We start from the raw sequence: 13,006 nt of genomic DNA, 5'->3' as shown, positions 1-13,006 counted from the left end.
CAGCCGAACCATATTCTAGTCCAATCAGAGAGTGCTGCAAGCACCTCTACCGGTTTCGAAACTTATTAGTCTCTCATTAGGAGGCACATATGCTGCTCTCCCTGATCCAACCAAATCAAACCCCAGCGTGCAGTCCCGAATTGCAACGAACGAAATGGCATAGATGCCCTAGCGGCAACTGCTAGCAAAAAGACTAAGTTTTCACTCTAATGGCATATAGAACATCCCACCAGAATGAAAACAATGGGAACCTTCTCTGGTTACACCTCCGAGGCTTCTACAATTTGCAAGCCATACGGATGCTGAGACTAAGGAAGATGAGGGAATTCTACAATTTACAATTCACTTAATTAATTATATTGATTTTGGAAAATACTGACAACTATTTTGACAACGATTTGACATTAAATACCCACATTATAGCAGACCAATAAAACGAAAAACGCCCTCAATTTTAGTTCCGCCGAAATCCACGAGAGGTCGTCATTGTGACTTAACATAGCCAATTGGGGGGATTTCTTATATCAACCTAGTGGTGTGGGCATCAGAGCAGAGGCTCGTTTGTTATCTGGCAGGATGCACCGAATGGTCAGGTGCGGAAGCACGCCTAATAGAATTCTATTTTAGTGACGTCACGTTGCCTAGCAACCGTCGATTCTCCCATTATGAAATTCTATTTTGTGACGTCAGCAAAATATAATTCTATTTGGCGTGCTCTGGGCCCAGGATTAAGATCGTCACACGGGCAGGTGAGGTTGACATTTGGATAGGAGAGGCTATACGTTGCACATCACTATCCCTTGCATCTCGTGCAAAGGCTTGCCGGAGTAAATGTATACAGCATTTTATAAAGAATCTTCATTAGATTAGTCATTAAATATGTTAACTTTAAAGATATTATTTGAGAATTTCTTTTGTATTAGGTTTACTAAAGACGAGCAAACCAAGATATGTTGCATCCTAACTACTGCTGAATATTGTCTGGACACTACACAACAACTCGAAGATAAACTGAAGGAAAAGATAGAGCCCTCTTTAGTAGATCAAGTTGATTTAACAAAAGAACAGGATAATTTCCACAAGTGAGTTTAAAATTTAGGTTGATGTTAATATAGTTTTGCGTTTTCTCTTGTGCGCGATGTTTTTGTTTTTAAATCATGGATAGGATTTATTTTACTTTTATTTAAAAGCATTTATTTAATTTTCAGGGTTATATCTAGCTGTATTCAAATTTTGGTGCAGGATTTAGAAAATTCATGTGAACCTGCATTGACAGCAATGAGTAAGGTAAGCCAATTTTTTTTATATTGCGGTAGTTTAATTCTATCCTTCTGCTACTGCTACAAGAGGTCGTTGCTTTCATACGCCTTTTCAATTATACAGGGAGATGAAAATCGTTTCACTGAAATTTGGTTATAACTTTAAATAATAATAATTGCCTTTATTTAGTCTGTAAAGTATTACAAACATTAGTTACATGAGGCGAAGTCTAGCTACAGCTACCCAACTTAACCTCCCCTGTAATAAATACCCCGTATAACACAAAAAACTTTATATTTCTGTAACGAGGGGGTAAAGCTTAAAATGTACAGCTTAAAGCTACTTAAAGCTCCCGGGCAACCAAATAACGTTTACAAAACGTTGAAAAGACGTCATAATTATCACCAAACCACGTCAGTTTATCACGTATTTTCGATGTCGAGTCACGTGAATTTGTCCCACCATAATTGACGTCATTTTTATCACGAATACGTGATATCAAAAACGTAGTTTTGCGTCGTTTTTTTACATTTATTTTTCATTTTATGGTTTTAAAAATACACAATTTAGCCCATAGGCTAAAAGTAAAACCAAATGGGAGACTCTAAAATACATTGAATTACAATACCCTAAATACAACATATTATATAGAATTTTCACTTTTTATATATACTTACAGTGTCAAAACTGAAACAACATATAAACTAATAAATAATTTATTAACAAATTATCCAGCATAATGTCTTAATTTAACGCTGTCCATTAAATCAAAAAGAATCATGAACAACTAATTGTTGGGAATACCTGTATATCTACAATAGTAGCTACATGAGCATCATTTTTCTTTACCATCTCATAGCTAAATCTTCTAGTCTAGACTGCTGAAGCAATCTTAGTAGGCTAAAAATTAATTTAATTAAACGCGATAACACATGTCATAGTTAGTTCATTAACAGAAAATAAACACCAAAGATATAACCTCAAAATGTTTTCAAGCAGAATTACTACATTAAACTAACTCGCCTGAGCAAAAACCAATAAAAATCTCTTCATTAACACGTTTCTTCAACTAAATATCTAAATGAAAAGTTTTATTTTACCACACAAAGCAGGTAAACAATAAATGAAAAATTTCTTATGACCATTTAACGTTATAAACGAAATTGTTTGGAGTCAATAATATAAGCTTTAAGTCTTTAAACTCCTCCCAATTTTGTGACGTCAGACATAGGCTGTCAAAATTAAAACGTTTTTTAAACATATTTTAACGTCATTAATCTTACGTATTTAAAATCACCTACAAAAGACGTTTATATTACGTAATGTTCCAACACTTGTACATATTAAAAAAACTGACGTTTCCTCGACGTTATTGACGTCACTTGGTTGTCTGGTCCTATTTTTGTAAATAACGTTTTTTGATATCTCTCATAATAATATATAATGTATAACGGAGTTTGTAATAAAAATTGATCACCCTGTATGTTGGTATTAGTAAAGTATCTAATTTCATTATTTTCTAGGTACAATGGCAAAACGTGGACACAGTGGGTGACCAGAGTTCATACATCACAGCCATAACAACCCACCTGAAAACCAACGTTCCTATCATTCGAGAAAACCTGTCACAATCTCGTAAATACTTCACACAGTTCTGCATCAAATTTGCCAACAGTTTCATTCCCAAATTCATCCAAAACATCTACAAGTGCAAACCGATCAACACGGAGGGTGCGGAACAGCTTCTTTTAGACACACACATGTTGAAAACTGTATTATTAAACCTGCCGTCTATTGCGTCTCAGATAAATCGCCCGGCACCAGCTGCGTATATCAAGGTGGTCACTAAAGGAATGACAAGGGCAGAAATGATTTTGAAGGTGGTTATGACACCGATAGAACCTTCGAAGAACTTTGTTGAGCAATATAAGAAGCTGTTGCCAGATAGTCAACTTACGGAGTTTCATAAAGTGTTGGATATGAAGACTGTGAAGAGACAGGATCAGGTAGTGCTGTCGGATATTTTTAAAAGTTATAAGTAGAGTTTGGACCATATGTATGTCACATTTGTAAGAGAGATTATGAAAAGTGTGCAATTTAAGTTAATTGAGATTCTTGAATGAGTGTTGGAATGATGAAATGCGAATTAACTGGATACTAAACGAACGATGGTTTACAGTTTTCTGTTAAACTATAAAATCAATCAATCAATATTCTGATTTTTGTTTATTTATTTATTTATTTAAAATACTTACTGGAGATTTCTAAGTTAGGACCCCATATCCAAATGTTTGTTGTTCTTCAACTAAATAGTTATTTTCCTAACTAGTGCGGAAAGTGATAGTTTCCTGCACGCGACTGCCGTTGACGTGCCGTTAACGACACGATAGCGGAGTTCGGGCAAGCAGTGGAGTGCGGGAAAGACACTTTCCGCATGAGTTAGGAACAATATTTTTTCTATGGCCTTACGTTTGGAAAAAAGCCACAACAAGTAGACTTATATCAATTTTTATTTAAGAAAGTCTTTACTTATTACTTAGTAATATTAAATGTAAACGAGAAATTCGTGGCATTTTGTTGCAAGCTGATCCTTGAATTATTTAATACGTTCTTTGACAAGGCTGGCAAAGCCAAATTTTCAATAAAATAAAATTGGTTTTCCTGACGACGATTCAAAGCTTTTGTTATTGTCTACTGATTTGACTTTTGAATATTGTGTCAAAATAATTCTATTTCAACGATTTTTCACGTTAATCTCATTAAAACATGAACACAATAAGATAAATTTCAAATAAATTAGTAAATAATATCTAAATATTAAACTTATATAGAAGTAAAAAAAACTTCAGTTTGTAAAATGGTATATAATTTTTTTTAAACTTCAAAAAATGTCATCCAAATGGATTATAAAAACTTTAGAACGTTTTCGATCTAGTCAGATCATCTTCAGTGACATTCTGAATAGTAATTGCAACTAGCCCACTAGTTGATATATAGCCTTCAAAATTACATAATTATTTCTTAAATTGTACTATTGTAGTACGGACACATTGTCGATGTTAATAAATTATGCTATAAGTACTCGAAAGCAGCATGGCTTCCCTGCTCGAAAATGCTGAAAGGGTACTTGTCAAGTACCGAATTAGGGAATCCAACGATCTGTCAAACTCTTCCAATATGTCTGGCGGCTGGTATGAATACATTGAAGGCATATGATAGTATAGTGTTATTTTAGTATTTTAAAGTAATTTTCGTATTTTATGTCCGTGTAAGTATTGCTAAATACTTCTGTGACATAGTAAAAAATATTGCTTACGTCAATAAACTTTAATAATTAGTTAAAAAGTTTTAACTAAGTAATTTGGAAGATTGAAGAAAGCTAGGTTAACAAATTTTATGTTTTATAAGTTTAATAAAAAATAATACTGAGCATCCCTAAAATAGATTTTAGGTAAAATCATCGGGGTAATATATATTTTATTATTTTAGGTACCTAGTAATACCACATTGTATCTTAAATTTGAAATTTTAATTTAAATAAAGTATCCAATAAAATCGCTTGTGTGCAGTGTTGCCAGAGAAATTTTTGTAAATGCACCGGAATCATTGGAATAGTGACACAAAGTACTAAACCAACACATTTTGTACAAAAACTTAAAAAACGTCGTTTAATATTATTTGAAGCAAATTTCTTATGTCACAAAATCAAAAGTTTGGTTATTAATTGTATCAAATTGGTACAATTGTAACAGCTCTGGCAACGCTGAATTGCCTGCCATACGGCCTGTCATTAAAAATCACGTGGTTTGGATTGCCTAATTTGGTCTTTGTTACTCAACTTGACAAGTAGGGGAGACCGGGGCAGAACGGGATACTTAAGAAAGAAAAAATCGTAGAAAGAAAACTAAACTGTGTATTAAAAAATAAGAAAGTCAGACAGGATCATTTGCTATTAAACTTCATATAACTTACTTTATTTATAATCCAAATTGCTTAGTTATTTGGTTATAAAGAACTTAACGTATTAGCAGAGAACAAGTATTAGTCCGAAATTTCAAAATGGGAAATGCTACGGGGCAAATTGGGAATGTATTTTAGTCAGGCTGGCAGAGTGCAGAGTTCACAAATATGAGCACCTTCGTCTTCATACTCAATACCTGCGCAGGTATTATGAGCCCATCCATTGCAGACACTACACACTACCCATCCTTCAGTTGACTGCAAATAGTAGCCACAATCTTCATTATCTTCTGATGAGTCAGTGTCCATCTCGTTTTCTTCTTTAGTTTTCTTTGATTTTTTTTATTAGTTTCAGTTTTAGTCAGATTGTTCTTACAACGTTTAAATGATATAAATTAGTGGCAATTTAGGAGAGTGGGGCAAGATGGGTAATATCCCGTCTCGCCCCGACCGCTTTGCCCTAAGAGACATTAGTTCAAGTAAAATTAGTAATTTCTAACGTAAAAGATATAAAACGGTTCACAGCACGCAATATTAAAATTCAGTAACATATCTATCATATTTGAATGAAAAACGTGATAGAACTTGCTTACTCACCTTATAGCACTTCTATAAATATCACCAAAATTTTTAACAAAAAAAAAAAAGAAGACGGATTTTATGTCTGTAAAGAAGCACACTACGTGACTAGAAGTTTCTTTCTAATGACTGAAGTGAGTCAACCCACGCTCGTTCGAATGGCGCTATTGCCGATATTATAACGACTATAAGTTATGCACACCGATGCATTTCCCGTTCTGCCTCGAGCCTCGTTTTGCCCCGGTCTCCCCTACCCTTTCAGCTTTTTCGAGCAGGGAAGCCATGCTGCTTTCGAGTACTAATATCATAATCCAATAACATCGACATTGTGTCGTACTACAATAGTACAATTTAAGAAATAATTATCTATGTAATTTTGAAGGCTATATATCAATTAGTGGGCTAGTTTCACTTACTATTCAGAATGTCACTGAAGATGATCTGACTAGATCGAAAACGTTCTGATATTTTTATAATCCATTTGGATGACTTTCTTTTAAAGTTTTTTAATAAAAATTACATACCATTTTACAAACCGAATTTTTAACTTCTATGTAAGTTTTTTAATGTAAGTGACTGTTTTAGTACGGCCGTAGAAAAACATTTTATCGTATTTTTTCTATACCGTAACGAAAATATCTGCTTAATTGTTATGGCTACTATCCACTATTAACAAAATAATGAAGGTATTATGATGACCAATTTTCAATGTCAGTAAATTCTCTTATTAGACATGAAAATAAACGACTGTTTGTAGGTACAATAGGGAACTTGCACATTTTTTTTATTACATAATAATGTTCAGTTTTGTATAAAAATGAGCTTTCCAAAATTTCACGCTTCAAAAACTCATAATAACTTAGAAGTACAAATTTAAAGTCTTCTTTATTTTAAAATAGTTCAAACGACCCGTGACGTCACAGAGTTTAACTATGTGGTTCCGTTTATGGTTATATTTACGTATATTCTTCTTCTTCTTCTTTAGTTTATTGGCCTCCACCTACTTGGATATTTGCCCAGCTCGTCGTCGGGGAATAAAGGAAAATATTTATATTCTAATGACATTTTATCGTATGTCGTTGTAATAATATATACCAGTTTGTTGAGATTGGAGTTTGATACAGTTTTTGAAGGAAAGGAAAGAAGGTTTACTATTGAAAATAAAACCATTTTGTAAAAGTACAAATTTTCTATGAATAGTTTAAACGATCATGTCTAATTTAAAATTATATATACAATTGGTGTAGAATGTAAACATACAACCCCATGACGTCACGACGCGTTTTGGGGTGGCTGGTATAAGTTGAATTTTTAGTCGTCTTCACGGGCCAAACCAAAGACAAACAAAACTTTTTTATCTTTGATACAGGTTCTAAATTATGTTCTGTTGTGATTTAGGTATATGTACCATTTTTTTCGAATTTAAAATTTTATGCAAGTTCCCTATTTTTAAGGTACGATATGATTAACGGCAAATTTTGCCTCAATGTTAACTGCTGAACAGCGAAATTCTTTAATATACTGCAATTGATCCCGCTATAAATTTGATACAAACAATAAATTTATTACTGCTTGTTAGTTTCCCTTCGTTTTTTATCTTTCCTGGACTCTATTCGATCACTATTTTCGTTCATCCATTGCCTATAACCGTTTGAAACTGGTTTAAATTGATTTAGAGGACTTGTTTCACTCTTGTCCTTATAATTCATTCAATCTACTCTAGCTCTATTTCCCCCTGTATTTGGATCTCCTTCTGTTTTAACTTACAAAGGTGCAATTTTTTAGAAAGATAAACATTGTGAAAAGTTAGGAACACTTCCTAATAAGTTTTTCTATTTATATAGGGTGGTTCATAAAGAATTAAAATAAATTAAATATACGTTCATTCTGTATCTCAGTTACATAAAAATAATTAACCTCCAGTTTAAGCAAAAAATTAATATTTTCTTTTGGAAATAGAATTATTAATGAGTCAGAAGTTAGAATTGTTTATGAGTCATCCTGTAGATAATATCATAAATATAATATTTTTCTGTAATTTTGTGTTGTATAGTACAACCAACTATATAAGAAACTCATTATTTCTCATTGTTGATCAGAAAATTAGCTTTTAGTTGACTATTACTCTGTGTACTGTAGTAATTTTATCGTTTAATCATTATAGACCAAGAGGCAGCGCTGAAAAATCTATTTCAATTTACTAAAGCTAGATTTTTCACAGTTGATTACTGTGAGTGTGTAGAGAAACATACTGCGGTCGGTCAAGCGAAACGTAGAACAGGGGTTACTGAAAGGGTATCAAAGTTGCATTCCTACGAAGGTAATTATTTCCATTTACTAAGGCTGAATATCAGTACACACATTCTAAATTAAATATAAATAAAAGTTATTATAGTCGGTCAGCTGTATGACGGGACAGAGCCGGTCGGTCGGCCCCAATAGTCGATTGAGGAAATGAAGCATTTTGGCTCGCAATTTTTTCGACCAGCATGGATTTACTTGAAATTTTCACAGAAGGTAGCGAATAGTCCAAGGATCATTTTATATATCATGCCGCTATCATACGCTAAAACCTTGAGGGTGGTTGCCACCCCATCTCGGGGGTGGGAATTTTTTATTACATTTTAACCATGTAATTCGATGGAAAAAGTGATTCTAAGAAAAAAATGTATTTTACATTTTCTTCGCAAAACTAATATTTTTCGAGTTATTCGCGCTTGAAAATAACAGTTTTTCGACGAAAAAATCGACTTTTTTAGAGGGTTTTTTGAGAATACCTCGAAAAATATTCTATATATTTTTGGCGATAAAAAGTTTCTTCAAAAATGATTTTGTAGGATTTTTAAAGAGCTATAAGATTGTGTAAATTAAATTCCGTAAGATCGCTTAGTTTTTAATTGGGGCGGGTTTAAAGGGCTCAAATAAGGGGGTGTTTGCTGGTAAATAGAGGTTTTAAACAGCTACATGAACAGCTAACTGTTCACTGTAATGAAAATCTATGTACAGGGTAATTTTAGTCATTAAAAAAGCTACAATTTAGTAGTTTATAATTTTTTTCGTATCTTCAGTATTTTCGGAGATATTATGAAGTAAAAGGTGAAAAATACCAAATTGCAAAAAATCAATTTTTCTTTAAAACTCCAATTTTTCCAAAATTAGGCCATTTAAATAGATCAAACTCCTTGAGTCTATTGATAATATAAATATAAAAGGAACTACAGAAAGGTAAATACCAATTTTGAATTAGGAAGGTAGTTAGGGGGTTGTTCTCACTGATTTTTTCGTAAAGAAAAGCAGGTACCGACATTTTTTTAATTATAAGTCGCTTAATTTTCATACTAGAATCTTTTTATTATTATTTTTTGAAAGCATAATTGTTTAAGTTTTCCTCGAAAAATGCAAATTTTTCCCATTATTTGGCTTTAAATATTTCAAATTCTTCATTTGACGAAAAAAGCTAATCTTTAACATGCCGTATCTCGGTTTGTATTGGTCTTAAATATATTACTGGAAAATAATATAGTTTGTGTTACTAAAGGGTACAATTTTGATATCTACAGTTTCTTTTACTAAATGCATATTTTTCGAGATATTCTCAAAAAACCCTCTAAAAAAGTCGATTTTTTCGTCGAAAAACTGTTATTTTCAAGAGCGAATAACTCGAAAAATATTAGTTTTACGAAGAAAATGTAAAAAACATTTTTTTTCTTAGAATCACTTTTTCCATCGAATTTCATGGTTAAAATGTAATAAAAAATTCCCACCCCCAAGGTTTTGGCGTATGATAGCGGCATGATATAGAAAATGATCCTTGGACTATTCCCCTACCTTCTGTGAAAATTTCAAGTAAATCCATGCTGGACGAAAAAATTGCGAGCCAAAATGCTTCATTTCTTCAATCGACTATTGGGGCCGACCGACTCATATGTCCCGTCATACAGCTGACCGACTATAATAACTTTTATTTATATTTAATTTAGAATGTGTGTACTGATTTTCAGCCTTAGTAAACAGAAATAATTACCTTCGTAGGAATGCAACTTTGATACCCTCTCAGTAACCCTTGTTCTACGTTTCGCTTGACCGACCGCAGTATGTTTCTCTACACACTCACAGTAATCAACTGTGAAAAATCTAGCTTTAGTAAATTGAAATAGATTTTTCAGCGCTGCCTCTCCGTCTATTATATCGTTTAAGCGTATCAATACGCGAATCTTTGTTCAGTTAAAATATCTATCCGCGGTGTGCAAGTACTTGGAGGGGATACGAGAAACGGTCGTGCGCGAATAGCGAAGAAATATTGCAATTTTCTTAAATAATTCATATTGTCAATTGAAATGGACATCCTAAGTCTTCACGTCATAAAATTGGGAGGAGCTTATATTTGACTCCAAACAATTTTGTTTATAATGTTAAACACTCATAAGGAATTTTTAATTTATTGTTTAAGTGGTTTGTGTGACAAAATAAGACTTTTCATTTAGGTATTTAGTTAAAGAAACGTGTCAATTAAGAGATTTTTATTCGTTTTTGCCCTGGTGAGTTCATTTAATGCAATGATTAGAACGTAAACAGTTTTGAGGTTATGTTTATTTTCAACCACTAAGGAATAAACACCACCTGAGCAAAAACGAATAAAAATCTCTTAACACGTTTCTTTAACGAAATACCTAAATGAAGACTTATTTTGCCACACAAAGCACATAAATGAAAAATTCCTTATGACCATTTAACGTTACAAACAAAATTGTTTGGAGTCAATATAAGCTCCTCCCAATTTTGTGACGTCAGACTTAGGCTGTCCATTGTCAAATTGACGTATATTTCATACCTACTGTCATTAAAAAAGAAAAATTATGTGTTGCTAACAATATTGATATGATATGCAATTATTATATAAAAGTAAATTTAATTAATTGTATTTTGCTTGCAGTACTGCATTTTAATAACTAATTTTATTTACTACATACAATTGTTTACCTTTTAATAACATAACCTAAATCTTACTTTTTCTTCTTATAATTTTTTTTGGGGCTACGGCCTTGACAATTATCCAGCAACCAGGACCAATATGATTGGCCAATATAATTAAAAGTGCGAAAAAAGTTGCCGAGCTATGAAACCAGGTGTCGCTTTTCTGATCTTGCACGGTCCCAATATGTATTTAGGTTTCTAAGCAGACTAACTACTCCGATAGGGACATAATATGGAGGAGTAACATTGAACAAGTTGTCTACTACGATATATTTCATTTCTCTTTCAGCAATTATATCAAATTGTTTCAAATTTGTTTTGTCCTTATACGGACCCGTTATATATCTAGTTAAACTGTTTATCTATCAGCAATAAATAATATTGAGTCTCTTATATTGTTAATCAGACTAAACGTCCTTAATTTAATAGATTTGTTTATTGTTTTATATTATTAATTTATATAATTTTGTTACAAAAAGTGAATTAAAAGATGTATCACTATTGAAGTATTTTTAATCATCCCGATCAAATAAAATAACATTATCATTGCATTCCCAATTTCCTTAAAATTTGCTACTATTTTTTCTGCAACATGACACGTTACTTGTGTTTGAAAACAAAACTTATTATATCCATGTTTCAAAATTACATTTCCATTACACGTCGTACCAGAAGAAAATTCATATAATGATGTTAGCTGATGTGGCAAAGAAGAACTGAGGATCAAACATATAATGAACTAAGTGGGCAGGAAAAACACGTATATCGAAGAACAAGTGGATATTTGATAATCAGAATTGTGGAAGATCATCAACTATACAGGGGACAAACTCATTTGGGCTTCATTGATTAGAGTATCCTAATATCTCATTATCTCATTGGGGTGTAAAGTTGTGTTATAGAAGTAGCACCTTTTATCGGAACGACCACACCGAGCGTCATAGACGGGAGATGGTTTTTGATAACTGGTCCTCATAAGACAACTAACTCTCGCTTATGGCTCCACGTGTCACACGCCGGGCAACTGCATTGGTCTGCAGGCTAAACTAAGTGAGGGTAGCCAGATATGGCGAAAACTCCACCGAGCGATTGCCAGTATAAGCAATCCCACACTTACTGGCCAACGACTTCGGGCGGATGAGTTGGTAAGTGGAAGGGCACTCTTTTGTCCTGGCGCTAAGAAATTGGCACCAAAAGCGAATGAATCAAGTAAATGATCAACGGCATAAGGATACAGAAGGCAAGGAGAAACCACTGTATTAAAGATCCAATTGGATATCTCTAGTACAAATATCATGGCAATGAGTACTAAAAGAAAAAGAGAAACTGATCATGGGAATCGGAGCCCAAGATCCGGCAGGGGAGGAACAGACAAGGACTCCCAGGTCGTTAACCGGCGAAACCCTTGTCAAACACTGAAACAAGACAAATTAAAATTAACGAAATCAAAGATAGGTACGTGGAATGTCAAAAGCATGTATCAGCCGGGTAAAATGCATACCATCCTTCAAGAAATGAGAAGATTAAATATAAATATACTAGGAATAAACGAAACATGGTGGCCTAACTCAGGATGCCTTTCGACCAAAACCGGTACCTTATATTACTCGGGAAACACTGACAACCAACATAGAAGTGGAGTAGCAATTATTGTCGATACAGAGGTCAACAAGTCGATAGAGGGTTTTGTCCTAATCTCAGAAAGAGTAATGCTACTACAAATAAAGACATCACACACGAAACTAAATTTGATCCAAGTATATGCACCAACGACGGATGTAACAGAAGATGAAGTAAAAACATTTCTACCAACAAATTGAAGATGCACTGAAAATGACAAAGAGCAGGGAAATCACTGTAGTTATGGGCGATTTTAATGCAAAAGTCGGCAAGGGAAGTGCTGGAACAATAATGGGAGATCAAGGACTAGGGGAACGTAACGATAGAGGTGATCGTCTAATACAATTCTGCCACGAACAAAATCTAATAATCACAAACACGTTCTTTAAATTACCTTTGAGACGGTTATATACGTGGCGCTCACCAGCAGATAAACCGGAAAAAGTGGTAAGAAACCTAATCGATTATATTAAAGAGAGATATCGTAACACCATCAAATCCGTTAAAACATATCCAGATATCCATACGAGATAAATCATCAATGGGAAACACTAAAATATTGCCTACTTGTTCCATGCGAAGAGATATTAAAAGAACCGATAAGAAAGAGAGA

The 13,006-nt window shown here is 33.4% G+C and overlaps 1 protein-coding gene across 1 annotated transcript in view; it reads left to right on the top strand.

Annotated features, from left to right (window-relative positions):
- The window catches only part of LOC114332466 (vacuolar protein sorting-associated protein 53 homolog), a 57,913-nt gene extending 46,639 nt beyond the window's left edge, over window positions 1-11,274 (top strand). Inside the window, exons 7-9 of the mRNA XM_050657377.1 lie at window positions 924-1,082; window positions 1,209-1,287; window positions 2,784-11,274. Coding sequence (XP_050513334.1) covers window positions 924-1,082; window positions 1,209-1,287; window positions 2,784-3,302 — 757 coding nt within the window. The 3' untranslated portion in view covers window positions 3,303-11,274. The remainder of the gene's footprint in view (window positions 1-923; window positions 1,083-1,208; window positions 1,288-2,783) is intronic.
- Window positions 11,275-13,006: the final 1,732 nt, after the last annotated feature.

The sequence above is a fragment of the Diabrotica virgifera genome, chromosome 1 (genome assembly GCF_917563875.1).
Source record: "Diabrotica virgifera virgifera chromosome 1, PGI_DIABVI_V3a".
NCBI classification, from domain to species: Eukaryota; Metazoa; Arthropoda; class Insecta; order Coleoptera; family Chrysomelidae; genus Diabrotica; species Diabrotica virgifera.
This window is presented reverse-complemented; position numbering and strand designations above follow the sequence as displayed.